At 45.6% G+C, this 14,523-nt stretch overlaps 1 protein-coding gene across 2 annotated transcripts; it reads right to left on the minus strand.

The window, feature by feature from the left end:
* Positions 1-327: 327 nt before the first annotated feature.
* SNRNP70 (small nuclear ribonucleoprotein U1 subunit 70) lies at positions 328-14,198 on the minus strand. Of its 2 annotated transcripts, none has more exons than XM_053360712.1 (10): positions 14,067-14,198; positions 12,677-12,833; positions 12,476-12,538; positions 12,191-12,245; positions 11,923-11,987; positions 10,634-10,696; positions 9,649-9,730; positions 3,004-3,105; positions 1,844-1,931; positions 328-1,242 (listed from the first exon to the last, which is right to left on the minus strand). In XM_053360712.1, the coding sequence occupies exons 2-10, from the start codon at positions 12,821-12,823 to the stop codon at positions 588-590; spliced, it is 1,320 nt and encodes a 439-aa protein (XP_053216687.1). In that variant the 5' UTR covers positions 12,824-12,833; positions 14,067-14,198; the 3' UTR covers positions 328-587. The 2 variants fall into 2 exon arrangements, with proteins under 2 accessions (XP_053216687.1, XP_053216686.1); XM_053360711.1 differs by having other exon boundaries at positions 328-1,278.
* Positions 14,199-14,523: the final 325 nt, after the last annotated feature.

The following is a 14,523-nucleotide window of genomic DNA, read 5'->3' on the forward strand; positions in this document are numbered from 1 at the left end:
TTGCCTTTATCACCAGTCCCTTTTGAAATACTTCCTCCTAACCAATTTATCGCATTTGCTCACTATCTTTCTGTTATACCCCCCCCCAATAACTGAATTCACAGAATGAAGTTCTCACTGTCTTTCGGTTCATTTCCAACTTCTGCTGCTTCTCCCCTACTTTTCACTGCAGGCAAAAAGTTGAATCATAACTCCATTACCAGTAAAGGTTCCAGCAACAGTAATGCGTTTGACATATAACCAAGACCTTCTTTGTAGATCTCTGAGCTGCCGACAACCTGGAATCCAGCAGAGCCTCTTTATAAACATGTCAGTTCCAGACACACCTCACATGGAGAAGAAAACATTAACACCACTTTATTCTTGTTTAAAGAAAAATATCCAAATACACAAGGGATCCGTGGAAGGTTACATGTTAAGAAGAAACGGGGTAGGACAGGCAGAACTGAAACAGACTTACCCTTTTAAACAAAACCAGTTAAAATCAATTACATCAACTGGCTGATGGGGCCTCATTGGTTAGGCAGCCTGGGAGACAAAAGCCTCACCTGACTGGACCACACGGGGCACGGAAGCGTCTCCATTCATCACTCCATTGGGGGCTCCATCATATATCCATTCTCAGTGGACAAATAACCATCAGCTGACTGCATGGATTCTTGGTCCAGGAACATATCCTGGCTGGTTTCTTCCAAGGGCTCTCCCATGCCATTGTCCTGCCCCCTCTCTTCCCGTTTCTCCCCTCCCCGCTCCCCCCGCTCCCGCTTGTGCTCCCTGTCACGGTCCCTGTCTCTGTCCCTATCACGACGACGCTCTCTGTCACGATCCCTGTCTCTGTCTTTGTCGCGATGGCTGCGCCGCCGATCCCTCTCTCTATCCCTGTCCCTGTCCCTATCTCTGTCCCTGCCCTTCTCTTCCCCCACTTCGGGCTTCACCTCCAGCCCATCCACGCCCATCTCGCCAAGGGTGGCCTCATCAGGCGGGGCCTCAGCCACTTCTGGCAGCTCTTCCTTCTTGTCTCTATCCCGGTCCCGGTCCCGCTTGCGATCCCTGGAACGGCTGCGGCGCTTGCGCTCCCGGTCTTTATCCTTGCTGCGCTCCCGGCTGCGCTTCCGCTCATCTTTCTCTCGGCTCCGCGTCCGCCGCCGGCGCTCCCGGGATCGGCTGCGACGGCGTTCCCGCTCTTTGTCTCGGTCTCGGCTGCGGTCTCGGCGATCCCGCTCCCGTTCGCGGTCTCGATCCCTGTGAGCCGGGGTGGTGGCGAGGGGACAGAATGTACTTTCTCAAATGTCAAGTAATTGTCTTTAACTACTACTTTGGCACTGTACAACACAAGAGGAAACCCATGACTGAACATGGCATCTATACAAGGACACATCTGCACTACAAACCGGTTTAACTGTCATGTCTTCCATGGTCCAGCATTATAAAAAAGCAACACACAATAAAAGGCTTGCAATCCAAACTACCTTAATCACAGAATCTGGTGTAATACCCTTATCTTTACAATCAAGGGGGGTGGGGGTTGAGACATATTATACAAATCTATTTAAATCTGTCCCATTTTGTGTGTATTTAATTTTTAAGAGATACAAGAGGAGGGTCTGGCTACAATTGAGAACTGTTCTAATTTTAAACGCTAGGATATTTGCTTTTGACCATAAGCCTGTAAGCCTTCTGTACATTTAGCACACAGTTGGTGCTAAGTAATACTTTGAATGGGAGCTGCCACCAATCATTCTCTTGTATTAGAAATGAAATTCCTACAACAGTATAACTTTTTGAGGGGAGAGGGAGAATGGCAGTGATACCACTCTGTTCTACTTTATGCAACTCAACTCACCTTTCATCGTATCGGGAGGTGTCATCCCGGCCTGAATGTCTGATGTTGACGTCAGCACCTCCTCGCCGGGTGCCACCGAGACCACCACCTGCAAAGGAGGGGAAAGAAGAAGAGTTTGGATTTGATATCCGCTTTATCACTACTCAAAGGAGTCTCAAAGCGGCTAACATTCTCCCTTCCCTTCCTCCCCTACAACAAACACTCTGTGAGGTGAGTGGGGCTGAGAGACTTCAGGGAAGTGTGACTAGCCCAAGGTCACCCAGCAGCTGCATGTGGAGAAGCAGAGACGCGAACCCGGTTAACCAGATTACGAGTCTACTGCTCTTAACCACTACACCACACTGACTATGTTGGGTCTTTCCAGGCTTGTTCACAATTAGAAGGCCAGGGCTGGAGGAAACATTGTCCTTCAGACTTGTATGCCCAGTGTGTGATGTTCTAGTTCTAATATATCTTGCTTAAATTGAACTCATCAGAAACCAAGAGAGAGGGGAAAAGATCTCTCCTGGTTTCTGAGCCACATATGCAGTGAGAACAATTTCTCCTGCCTCGCAAAAAACATACAGAAAGCAGACCTTGCCAAATGATCAGAAGGAAGGATGAAAGCACCTTGGAACAGTTCACGTTCATCTTTCCAGAATCTGACTAAGAATTGACAAGTACCTCTGGCCCAACACAACAACCTTCAGAGAAAACATCAACAGATGCCTATCCAGCATTATTTTGAAAACTTCTCAAGCACAGGGGATTTCTCTACCTTCCAAAAGCATTTCTCCACTGGCAAACAGCTCCCACATGTAAGCAGGTTTTCAAAGAAACATTTAACTCAAGTCTACTTTCCTCTAGTTAAGACCTAACCATTCTTGGCCCACCCTCAGAAAACATTGGGAATAGCCACTTTAAGTACACAACTCCCTATGTTTCATTTTCCTTCTTTCTGGGCTGGACATATTTAGCTCCGTCAGTTTGTCTTCTAGATTGTTTGATCTCCACTTACTAAATGTCAACATCCTTGGTGGCCAGAATGCAGCAGTCCAGCAGCGCTGATGTCGGCCCCTCACCCCCCCCGCCAAGGCTTCTTGGGGCTTGCAACTATCGGGGACAAGGGTGGGGCAGAAAAACTGGCAGCAAGCACGGTATAGTTCTCTGCACACACTTACCAAGCCTGCGTGGGCGCCATCCCTTCACCGTGCGGCCTCTCTCTACGTCCACCAGCACCCGCCTGCCATCTATTTTTTTCCCATCGGCGTGCTTGTATGCCGCTGCAACAGATTAGGAGGGGTATCCAGGGGGGAGGGGAGGGCAAAGGGAACTGCCATTATCCGGACTGCACATCAACAAGCCCACCCGCCCCCAAAGACATATACCACACACACGAAGGATTCTGAAGGAGGCTCCCATGGCCCCGCTGCCCCGGGCGAGGGATTGCTCCACATCTGCTTGGGAAGCGTTGTCTCAAAGCTCGTCCTGAACACAAGAGCTTGCTTTGATTAAAGTAGCTGGGCAAAATCCACATCATTGTGGGAGTGGGTGGTGGGGACACAACCGGCAAGTAAACTTTATGGGCTGCCTGACCACAGCTGCCCCAGAGCCCCAGAGTTGTGGAGCAATCCCCAGCACCACCTCATAATGCAGCCCCCTGGCCTCTGCTGCAAAAAGAAGGAAGGTTATTGAGCAGTCAAGACTCACGCTACATACATCACTTGCCCAGAAGGAAAAAGGCTGGGTACAGACAAGCAAGCCCTCTACCCCAGCCCTCCCAGCAAACCTCAGAGTGGGCCAGGCTCTGCTGCTTATTTGTACCCCCAGCCAGCCAGTCCCAAGGTTGGCCATGCCCCCAAACCCAACCCCAAAGCAAGAGTTCCTGCCATCAAAATAAATAAATAAATAAATAAAAATTGGGGGGGGGGGCCAAACAGGTGAAGGGGAGGAGGGGAAGAGGGATATAGAAATGCTTTCTAGGTTACAGGGGAGTGAAAGGTCTGGCGGGGAAGGAAGAGGGTGGTACGCACAAGGAAAAACACTCAGGGAACTGGCTGGCACCCTCGCTCAACACTCCCAGCCCACTTTAACCCACTATCCCCCCCCCGCCCTCACCCATGCCGCTTTCAAACCCACTGCAAATCTCTAGGACGACTTTAAGGGGAGAGGAAATGTTCTCAAGCCACTTGCTAAAGGAAGGGTGGGCGAGCACAGCTAACAAGTAAAAAGGAAATAAAAGCATTTACCTGGAGAAACTACTTACAAAACCATTGCAACTTTTAACTCCTCAAACTCACTGCATCGGGCTGCTAGCGCTGGGGCCCGAGGCGCAGCTCCCCCCTGCCCGGGAGCCCCCGGCTGGGGCGGTATTTTGGGTTTTGCATTTTAGCTGCTGAGCCGACCTTCCCTGCCTTACCTGTCTCAGCAGCGGAAGTCGGACTCCCAGATCCCACCCCACCCTTGCCAGCCCCTCCCCAGTCCCCCCAGCCTCACCCCACTCCCCAAAACTACATAAAACTCTTAAGAGCTTGAAGATAGTTTATGCCTTAAGGGGTCCTTGCAAGCTTTGTGGCTCCCACGCACCACCACTCCTCAAATATACTAAAGGCACCTATATGTGGTCAAGAATGCAGGTGTGGGCAGTAGGTCCCATGGTCAGTGAAGCAGCGCTAGACACTACCAGAGGACTTCAATCCACAAATTTCTGAAGTATTCCCTTTTAAAAACATGCCCATCACCAAATTTAGAGCGCCAAATGTTGCTATTGTTTATTATCAGTTATCAAAGTGCTGGGTGTCTTTTAAAAAAATAGAGCAAGATAGCTGACTGTATGTCTTTTTGGGGACACTTTCAGGAATGAAATTTTACTTTTATTGAACATTCACAGTTCAAAAGAGTAGGGGAATGTGTGTACAGTTATTTTTAGATAAAAATGCAGGGGCTGTATTTTGTTGGAAAGCACAACAAGTTAACTATAATGGTTTAAAGCTAACCATGTGCATAAACTGCGCGTTAGAGAAAAAATAAACACATTATCCTTAAGCATGCACATAAAAAAGTTAAGAGATAAATCTCTCTCTTCGATGTGGGTACATAGGATTGTCCCCTTCCTCACTCATGCATATATGCTCAAGGAGGATATTCTCATATATGTAACTGGATAAAAAGGGTTGAAATTCCCTTATTATAGAAACAAATGGCAAAAATCTTCTGATGTACATACATTTAATGGGAAAATATTACTTCAGAAAAAAAGACTTGGAAGCTCTCCATTTCAAGCAGAAGGTTCCATGAAATAAAGAAAAAAGTACTGGCTCTAACTTATTACTGCACAAAACATTTTCACCTGTTCTGATTTCACCTGTTCTAAATCCTGATGCAACAGTACACAGCTGAAAAGCTCTGATTTTTTTTTTAAGTCCAAAAATCAGTTTCTTTGAAGGAGGATGTATTTTCCAACGGTCTGCCATCCCCCTAACCTTCATTTAAAAAACAGAACAAAAAGTGGAGATTGTTCAGCTACTAGAGAAAGCTGTGGAAAGTGGAGCTTGACAAGATCTTCATCGTCAAGTCAGGCTTTGTCCAATGACCAATGGCAAAGATGTCATCCTGGGCCTCGAAGCCCTGAGAATCAGAAGCCAGTCACAGTTTGGATCTTGGAGCACGATGACAGACCGCCACCCCCTACAAATTGAGTCTCCAAGTTAGCCTCATGGCTCATTTCCAAAATGGGCAGCCAGTGGACCAAAGTCAGCAAGGAGCAGCGTCCCTGCCCCCCATATTCACCACCATTTTATTGAAGATGGGAGACGAAGCTGGGCCTTTTCTCCAGTGAAGAGGTCAGTCCATGGTTAGGCGAGTCCCAGATTGCTTACCTGAAACCACCCTCTGCATTGCATCTTACCTTCCTGGGACGTTTTATAATTAAGCACAATGGCCCTAGCATAAAAATCCCCAAGTTTTTCTCAGGGCATTCAAGGGCTTTGAGCAGCAGCAGCTGACATGTTGGGAAAGCTCATCTAGAACAGCTCTGTTGTCACATTACAGTTAGGCCTGAAAAGTTACTATTCAAGCCCTTTCTGGTATGAACAAGCCCTGGTTTTTCAAAGCTTTTCAATGCCAAGTTAGACCTTCAAACTTTTCTCTCTAGGAGAGGCCAGTTCACACGTTACTCTGGATAAATTGGTGAATTCATTTTTTCATACAGAAATCTCACCACAAAGAGATTCCTAATAATTCTTCATGCTTTTATGTGCTTGCACAATTAATAAGAGGCAAGGACACACAGGGTGTGCATTTCCTTTCACTGTACCTCTCTCATCCTTTTTATAAGGGCACACCTTTATGAGAACAATTCAACAGAGAAGAATGTATAAGGAATCCCTCCATCTTGTGACAAGATTGCGATGTAAAAGATGAGTAGGAGACTCTCTGTAAGTAGAACTTACTTATCAGAATTTGGCAAAGTAACACTCTGCTCTGGATTGCTGGAGACACATAATCGCAATGCTGGGGAGGGAGCTTTCAGAATTTACCAAGTCCCTCAAGGAGCGAACAGCGAACACCTGTTAATCAGCACACTAAGCAGTTTATAGCTCCAATACTAAACTCATAGGCACTCTTGTTTTTTCCTGTTCTTTAACAGATCCAAGGGCAGCACTTACTGCTTTTCCCCTAGGATTCAGAGGTCAGCAGTTAAGTTTCAAGGGCAAAGGTGGGTTTTTCTTTGTTTAATTAACTTTCCAACCTTGTCAACCGTGCCCCAAAGCAAAGCAGAGGAGGACAGTAAGTGCACATTGGCCTTTATGGTTTGCTATTTAGCGATATACTGCTGCCTTTGACATTCTAGATCTTGCCTTGCAGACGATGGCAAGCTGAAGGGCCTCATATGAATCCTTATTACGTTTCAATACTCCAAAGCTTAAAGGCCTCTGATGGAACACATCAGGATGGTCCTTTTCAGGTTTAAGTCCTGAATTTTACCAAGCCTCCCCCCACCTTGGCATTCCTAGCTATAGCCTGCATTAGGCAGGGTTGAGGGCTCCAAATACTACACAATTGAAAGATCTAAGCTAAAGGAGCCAGACAGAAAAGAAGATAACAAGAAAGAACAGCAAGGTATGTGTGATGTCTCTGAACTGCCTTCTCTAGCAATAATTAGGAACCCAGCAACCGTGGTATAGTTGCCTGCTTGCATGTTAAAACCCACATTGGGGGATCAACGATTTAGAACCTCTGTTGAGACAGACATCCCAACCGTGTCCCACTTGCAGGTCCCATTACGGCCTTGGCAAGCCCTGCAAGGGTAGCCAGAGGAATTACTCTACATAGCTTTGTGCTCCCACTCTTGCTAACTACCCAACCACCCATCAGCTTCCTAACTAAAAGCAGAGCTCAAATATCCTCAGTCCTGGTTCCTATCAATCAAAGAGCACAGGCATAAAAATGCACTCCCTCCTAAGAAACACACATCAGCCTACTCAGGGATTATGTACATTAACAAGAGCATCAAAAGATATTTGCCTCCAAGTTTGGCCAGGGGCAAGTTGCAGTGGCTCATGGTAAAATATTGTTAGTCGATGCAATTTCTGTACCTAGAGATAAAGCACCAAAGCCAAAAGATTTCAAATGTAAAAGGCCCCGTTTGTCTCAATCTGATTCAAGTGACCCAATAACTGGGAAGAATCCTCCATGCCACAAATGTACAATCTGTTAAAACTCTTAAATTCAAGAACTGACTCGTGGTGGTTGATGTAGATGTTTGCTCTCTCCTAATACAGCTGTGCAAATAATTGTTCAGAAGATGGCTTCCCATTCATTCCTAAGCTTACCAGTACCACTCCACCTCTCACTGCTACCAGTCACGCCACTGCCCAGGCACCTAGTCCGGGTGTCTGTCCAAGACAGCCAGGTACACATACTTTATAATGCTGTCTTGTTTTCAAGATAGAATAATGGAGCTTATATGTGAGTGGCTCTATCCCTCTGGCACTGGAGGTGCTTCTTTCGGGAATTGTCACTGGCCACAAACATCAGGCAAGTGCTAAATTACAAGCTACCTTAATATGCTGCAACTTGCTTTTACAGTATATAAGATAGAATGTTTAAGAATGATGTAGTCTAGGTTTTCCCACCTTTCCAAAGAGGACTAACAGAGCCCAGTCCTTTCCAAAGAGCACTAACACAATCTAACCCAGGTCTGCCAGGATATTTGGGAGCCTCGTATTAGCATCAGACTTTACCATCGCTTGTGTCTACACTATTAATGTAAGCAGTGATTGAAGGTGGAAAGATTAACATTCTCATGACGATTTCAGAAAGTGACCTCAAATACTGTGATGCTTTCTTATGTGTGTTAATGATTGAGAGGAAGCATTTTGGTCTAGCCAGTCTGAAAAGGACTGAGGAGCCCCTACCTACTTGGGGCAAACATTAAAATGATATTTTTGAAATAACTCTCACTCGCCAACTGTTTCTGCTTGCGTTGTTTAATGATTGCCAATCCAGCCTCACAGACTGAAGAGCGTAAAACAGCACATGTGTGTCTTGGAGAGGGAGGGTTCACTCAGGATATTTGAGCCCTACTGGAGAGGGCTGACCTATTATTATTCTTCCCTCCCTCCCCATTATATTTATGCTGCAAAATGTTACGGCCAACAACCAAGCATAAGGAACCCATTTCTCCTTCTCCTTCCACACAGCAAGAGAACAGCGCAGAAGCCAGAAGAGAAACATATTACTCTTCCTTCCTTCCCTCCACCCCACCTCCACACTAAGTCATGTCACCTAGCATCTGCCTTTGACCTGGCTTGTGTATAGAAGTGTGTTGGGTACTGCGGTTTCTTACCAATTATACAAACCCTTATACCAACCATACAATGAGATGTTGTAAAGGGGAAGCATAAGGATCAGCTGCAAGCCAGCAGTGGCAATAGCCATCAGAAAGGTGGCTGCAGTGACAATAAGAACACAGAATTAATACACCCCGCTCACAACACGCCTCTCAACAACAGCATCTTTTCAAAACACAGCTACAGGTCAAAGTTACACTTGCTTTAGAAGAACTACTTCTTCACAGCATTCATTCTCCCTCTTTAAAAAAAATTAACAGAAAGGAGATGGGCAACAGTTCAGTGTGTAGGGGCAGCCTTTATGACCCTGCTGGGTTCTGCAATGCAAGCAGGAACTCCAGCCTGCCCAAAAAGATGCTGGCATAACTAGTTAGTTGCCCACCCTCGGTCTACAGGGTTCCCCCCAACACAAGGGAATCTTGAGGGGTAAAGATGAGAGCTGTTGAACTGTTGCCTGTTACTTTAGCATACACACGCACACACACACACACACACTGCATTTGCAGCACCCCAGCTACGTTAATTTCTTTTTTCAGAACTAGACAAAGAGATGGAAGTGATGCTCTCGAAAGAGAGCAAGCCTACCTAGAGTAAAACTGAGATTCCCAAGTCCAAACCCTACATGAATGACTGAATGACAAAATATATAGGGAGAAGAGTGTAAAACTTCCTCCCTTCTGGATTCTACTATTGATGTGATTGGAAGGATTCTCTCCCCCCTCCCCCCTTTCTATTATTGGTATGACTGGAAGGGTCCTCACTCGGAAACCCAACAGGGCCAGATTAACGGAACTTGGGTGCTTGCCAAACCAAGCCAGGCTCCCCCACTCTGTACTTACCTGTTGGGGGGAGCCCAAGCCCTCAAATAACTCAAGGGCTTTGAAAAAACATGCTTTTGTAATAGAAAACCTAATTTATAAAAAGACAAAACATACAAATCATAAAAACATCCCAGAAAACTATTGTACTTACAGTGCATGTCACGTTCATGTTCGTATTCAATGAAGGCGTAGCCACGTGGCTTGCCGGAGTGCTTATTGTACACCATGTAGATCTGGAATGGAATTGAAGTGGCAGCAAGGGTTAACTGGTTAAATGTATAGCCCTAATACCTTCTTAGGACCCAAACGAAGTCCATCTCCTTATAAAACCCCATCATTTGAGACCACAAAGAGGAAAATGATCAGTACACATTCAACTCTTGGCTTCTTGGCTGACCATGCCTGCTATGGTGTAATTAGAGGGGCATTTCTGCAATAAAAAGATACCTAAGTGATACAGGAAGCTCCAGATTCCAAAGCCCACATTACATTTTGTGTGAACGAAGCCTAGAAATTCCCACTGTGCCCTCTATATAGAGTAGCTGTGAGAGCACTAGAGAAATGAGAAAATGATAGCAGAGAGATGAGGAACGTAGAAATCTCAGGGAACAAGTTCTGTCTTCCATGTATAAGTGCTTAAAAAAAAAAGAACCGTGCTCCAATGAGTTCAGAGATAGAAACAGCTTTTTCCCAGGGGTCACTTGCACCTCTACATCTCTCCACCCCAGCACTGTAAATGTCTTTGATAAAATGATGTGAGAGACAGGAGGCACTGGAAAGATAGCAGTGTTAAAATCAACTCAGTTTATCCTAAATCACAGAACTAGAGATAATTCCAAATATTTGAAGTGCTTCTGATAAATCAGAAGCATTTGAATGCAAAACAATTATCTTTGAAATGAAGTAAAACGATATGGGAAGAAAACGAAGATTAAAACTTGCTCTCTTAGAAAGAGGTAAACAGGGATTAAAACAATGAAATTAAGCAGAAACCACTCCACCCACCCACCCAATACTGGGCTACACAATTCATCACTGGGAAATGTGATAATTATGTTCAATAAATTATGATCTAACAGCTATTGAATTTTATTGATTGATTCCCAAACAGATTCAAAAATAAGCTTTCTACTTACTCTTTTGATAGGGCCATAAACTTCAAACTCCCGCCTCAGCTTGGATTCTGTTGTGTCATAGTTCTGCAAGGAAAATGGGAAGTCAAATAAGGAGCAGGCATAGAGATTATAACTGGTAGTTGTTGTTTGTTTTGCAGATATGACTTAAAGGACATGAACAAACTGACAGGCAAAGATCACAGAAGCAGATAAAGGTTCACAGAAGAGAACCCATTTGCCCCCTCAAAGAGCAATATATTTGATGCAGACCGCATGCTACACAATACAATATACACAAATTCTGAAATACCCTGGGAACCCTTCTGTTATTTTCTCATTTATATGCATATGAAATAAAACTTTACCAATCTGCATAGCTTTTCAGCCAGACTATTTGAATTCCAACTATTCATTGTGGCTCCAGATTCTTCCACAATTTTTTTTGCAATCACTGCCCTCACCAAATAACCAATTAAGGTCCTAATTTTCAGACCATCATTATTATTCTTTAAAAACAAATGTAATATTTATTTCTGGGGATTTCATAATTTGTTGGCCTAGTTGTTTTGAAAATTTCCTCAAATATCTCATCCCTTATGACATGTCCACCACATGTGTTTGAAATACTGTTTGTCTTAAAACCTCTACAACATAATGCTGATGCATTGTTGTGAAAGTAAGAAAGTCCTAAGGGAGTTAATTATCATTTTTGTGTTGTCCCAGTCCCGTTTCCCAGACTTTTCTTAACTCTTCAGGTGATTGCATGTCCATTGTATTAAGAACTAATGCAAACTGGAAACTAGCCCTTTACATCTTTGTCACTTACTTCTAAAATTATCTTCTCATACTGACCCAGGTCTCTGGTTGCTTGTCCCATAATGTGGGGCAATCTGAAAATGATCCTACTTGCTACTATGAAAGCCACACAATGTTGGGATGGTGTAGTTAATGCTTCCACTGCTCCCTAGAGCCACATTCCCATGTAAAATGCCAAGAGTTTATGAAGCTTAGCCCGTTTCTGTGATTCAGAAATGGCCCCAAGAAAAACATGTATTGCGATGAATGGGGCGATCCCTGGCACGAGGGGTTCTTTGTGCTCTTTCCGTACTTTTAACACTACCTTAAAAGCTGTGCCATAATTTTTAATCCTGGTTTTTATAAGTTTATTTACATAGGAAAGTACTGTTGGCAATGGTGGAAACTGCTAAAGCAGCTGTTTGTTTCCATCTGTAATCTAACCTCTCTTACTGGTAAGGACACTAGCAATTTATTTTAAACAAAGTGTTGGCAGAAGGAAGAAGGTAACTTACAACTCTGGCCACAAAGAGAGTCTTGAAGGCATCTCCTTGAGCATTGGGATCATTGTGAGGGTCCCCTGATTGGAAGAAGAATAAGGTAACGGATAAGAAATGAAGGAAAAGGGGGGGGGGGTGTTGTTTGTTCTTTCACACATGTGAACATTAGGCCCATCTTAAGAGGAATCAATGAAACATTGAATTCATTCATGGTTAAAGACCAAAAGTGGTGCGACTTTCACAAAGTTCATTCCTTCCCCCATTGCTCCTCTCCCTGACTTACACATCTTCAGCTCAGTCTCAACCTCTTGTTGCCGGCGTTCAATCTTCTCTCGCCTCTGCAAGGAAAGGTGTCAAGGACAGAATATTACCTTCCAGTTCAGATTAACTACCCGAAGAAAAACATCCCTTTGAAAGCAACAGGGACCCACAAACCTCAGCTTCTAAGGAAGAAAGCTACTAACAAACAGTCAAGGGTGGAACCTGAGGCGTTCCCCCATGTAATCTAGGAATCCTGGATCAGAGTTACTGTTGCAATAACCCACAAATTGCTATGCCCTGTACATACCTTCCGTTCCATTCGTTCCTCACGCGTCTCTGCGCGGGTAGGAGGAGGAGCATCACGTGGGTCCTGTAAGAGAAAGAGCTCATTTTTAATAAAGGACAAAGTGTTGAGAAATAAAAGCTGCTCTTGCAACAGCCAAATTCTGCAGGCACTAGCCAACGTTCTAACAAATTACAAATCAGGCCAATTCTTAAAAGTACTTACCTCAAATTCTCGAATGTAGGGGGCAATGCCACTGTAGGGCTGATTATGGTGCTTCTCATGGGGTAGTTTCTCCAGAGGAGGTAGGTAGGGTATAGGATCACGGGGGGCAAATAGCGCCAACAAATTTGGGGGCAGGAATTGCGTCATCTTGGAAAACCTGCCACACATAAGAAAAAGAACAGACAGTTTGAGAACAGGATAAAGACAGCTGGTGCAAACATTCCCTAAGAAGTTCTTAACATGGCACAAGAACTGTTAGTAATCTACATCCTTGCACAAATCAGTTAAAACAACAAAACACTTCTGAACATCAAAGGTTGGAAGCTGGACTTATAGTACAATCCTATGTCTATTTACTCAGAAGTAAATCATACTAAGCTCAACTCAGTATCTCTCAGGCTCCCCCCTCCTTATACTACACCTCTCTTATCAGTTGGTGCAGCAGAGAGTAGTGTTGCAATACTATACACATGCATCTGGGAGTAAGTAGACCCAGAGAATGCCACTGGTAAGGGACTGCTTCAAAGCAGGAAGTCCTGTTTTGAATCTGCTCCGATCTGAGGCCTGCTCCAGACATGCAGCAAATGGGTGGGTGGGAAGGGGGTAGAGTGGATTGTACCATTCCACATTGCAAGTGGGCAATTTATTACTGTCCAGTGCTCCTCGGGGCCCCTTCCCCCTGCGTACAAAACCACTTGCGAGGAGTGAAAACACGCAAGCAAGCAAGAGAACTTTTATAGACCAAACTGCTCTCTCTCTCTACAATGCACAGCTCTTCCCATCTCCGTTTTCACAATGCAGGAGAGCATTCAAAGAACGTGAGCCCACACATACGCACACCTGCAGTTTGAAGTGGTACAGTCCGTTCCACCACCTTAGCCCTCCCCGTCCCGTGCCCCCCCCGCCTCATAAAGCATTGGTAGAGGCCTCAGAAAGTGGCCTTATGGGGGGGGGATAACCATATGGTGACCTACCTTGCAGGGCTGCAGTAGAAGCAGACACAGCACTTAAGTGCAGTGTTTTGAGAACGATGTGAATACAGTACCGCAGTTATTACTATTATTATTATTATCCCAGGAGGCTCCTGGATCCCTCCCCCTCTTCACCCAGAATCACAGCCTCCCCTCTCCCTCCTTTTTTTGTAATCAACCTTTGCTTCTCTGCCCCCCTTCATAAAATCGCTGCCCTTTAACCTCCCCCCCTAAAAAAACACCCGTTATTCCCAAGCCCCTCCCCTCTGGGCCAACCGCACACAGACACGCGCGCGACAAATGTGTGTGGGGGGGGGAGAAAAACACCACAACAACCCCACTTCTTCCTCTCACGCAGCGCGCCCCCCCCACGGTTACTGCCCCCCGCCCCTGGGCTGCGACCACGCTCCCTCACGTACTCGCCGCCTCTCTTTCACTGCGGTGGGCCGTGGGCGCTCTTTCCCTCAGATGCCTCGGCGCCCGCCGCCGCCGCCGCCTCAGGCTGGGCCTAGTCCGTGCTGCCTCTGCGCATGCTCAGCCTCCAACATCCAACCAACCAGTCCCGCCTCCCTCCTTCAGTCAGCATGTCCAGATCCTTACGCGGCCGGGCCTTATTGACCACCTTTTAAAAAACGCGGTGATCCCTCCGCGCGCGTGTTTTACGGTTGGAAGAAGCTGAGGGGAGCCGCTGGTGGGGGAAGGGCGAGGGAAGTAGTCCTCTTAAGAATAAAATGTTATGTATTAGGTGCACTGAGGCCAGTTCGAGGGTGGGCGAAGGTATGGAGTGTATCGCCTCGGGGCTATAGAGGGGAAGCTGCACATTTTGAATGTTTCTCCTCTGAGGAGTTTTAACACCCCAACAAAAACCCATTCCAA

The sequence above is a fragment of the Podarcis raffonei genome, chromosome 13 (assembly GCF_027172205.1).
Source record: "Podarcis raffonei isolate rPodRaf1 chromosome 13, rPodRaf1.pri, whole genome shotgun sequence".
Classification (NCBI taxonomy): domain Eukaryota; kingdom Metazoa; phylum Chordata; class Lepidosauria; order Squamata; family Lacertidae; genus Podarcis; species Podarcis raffonei.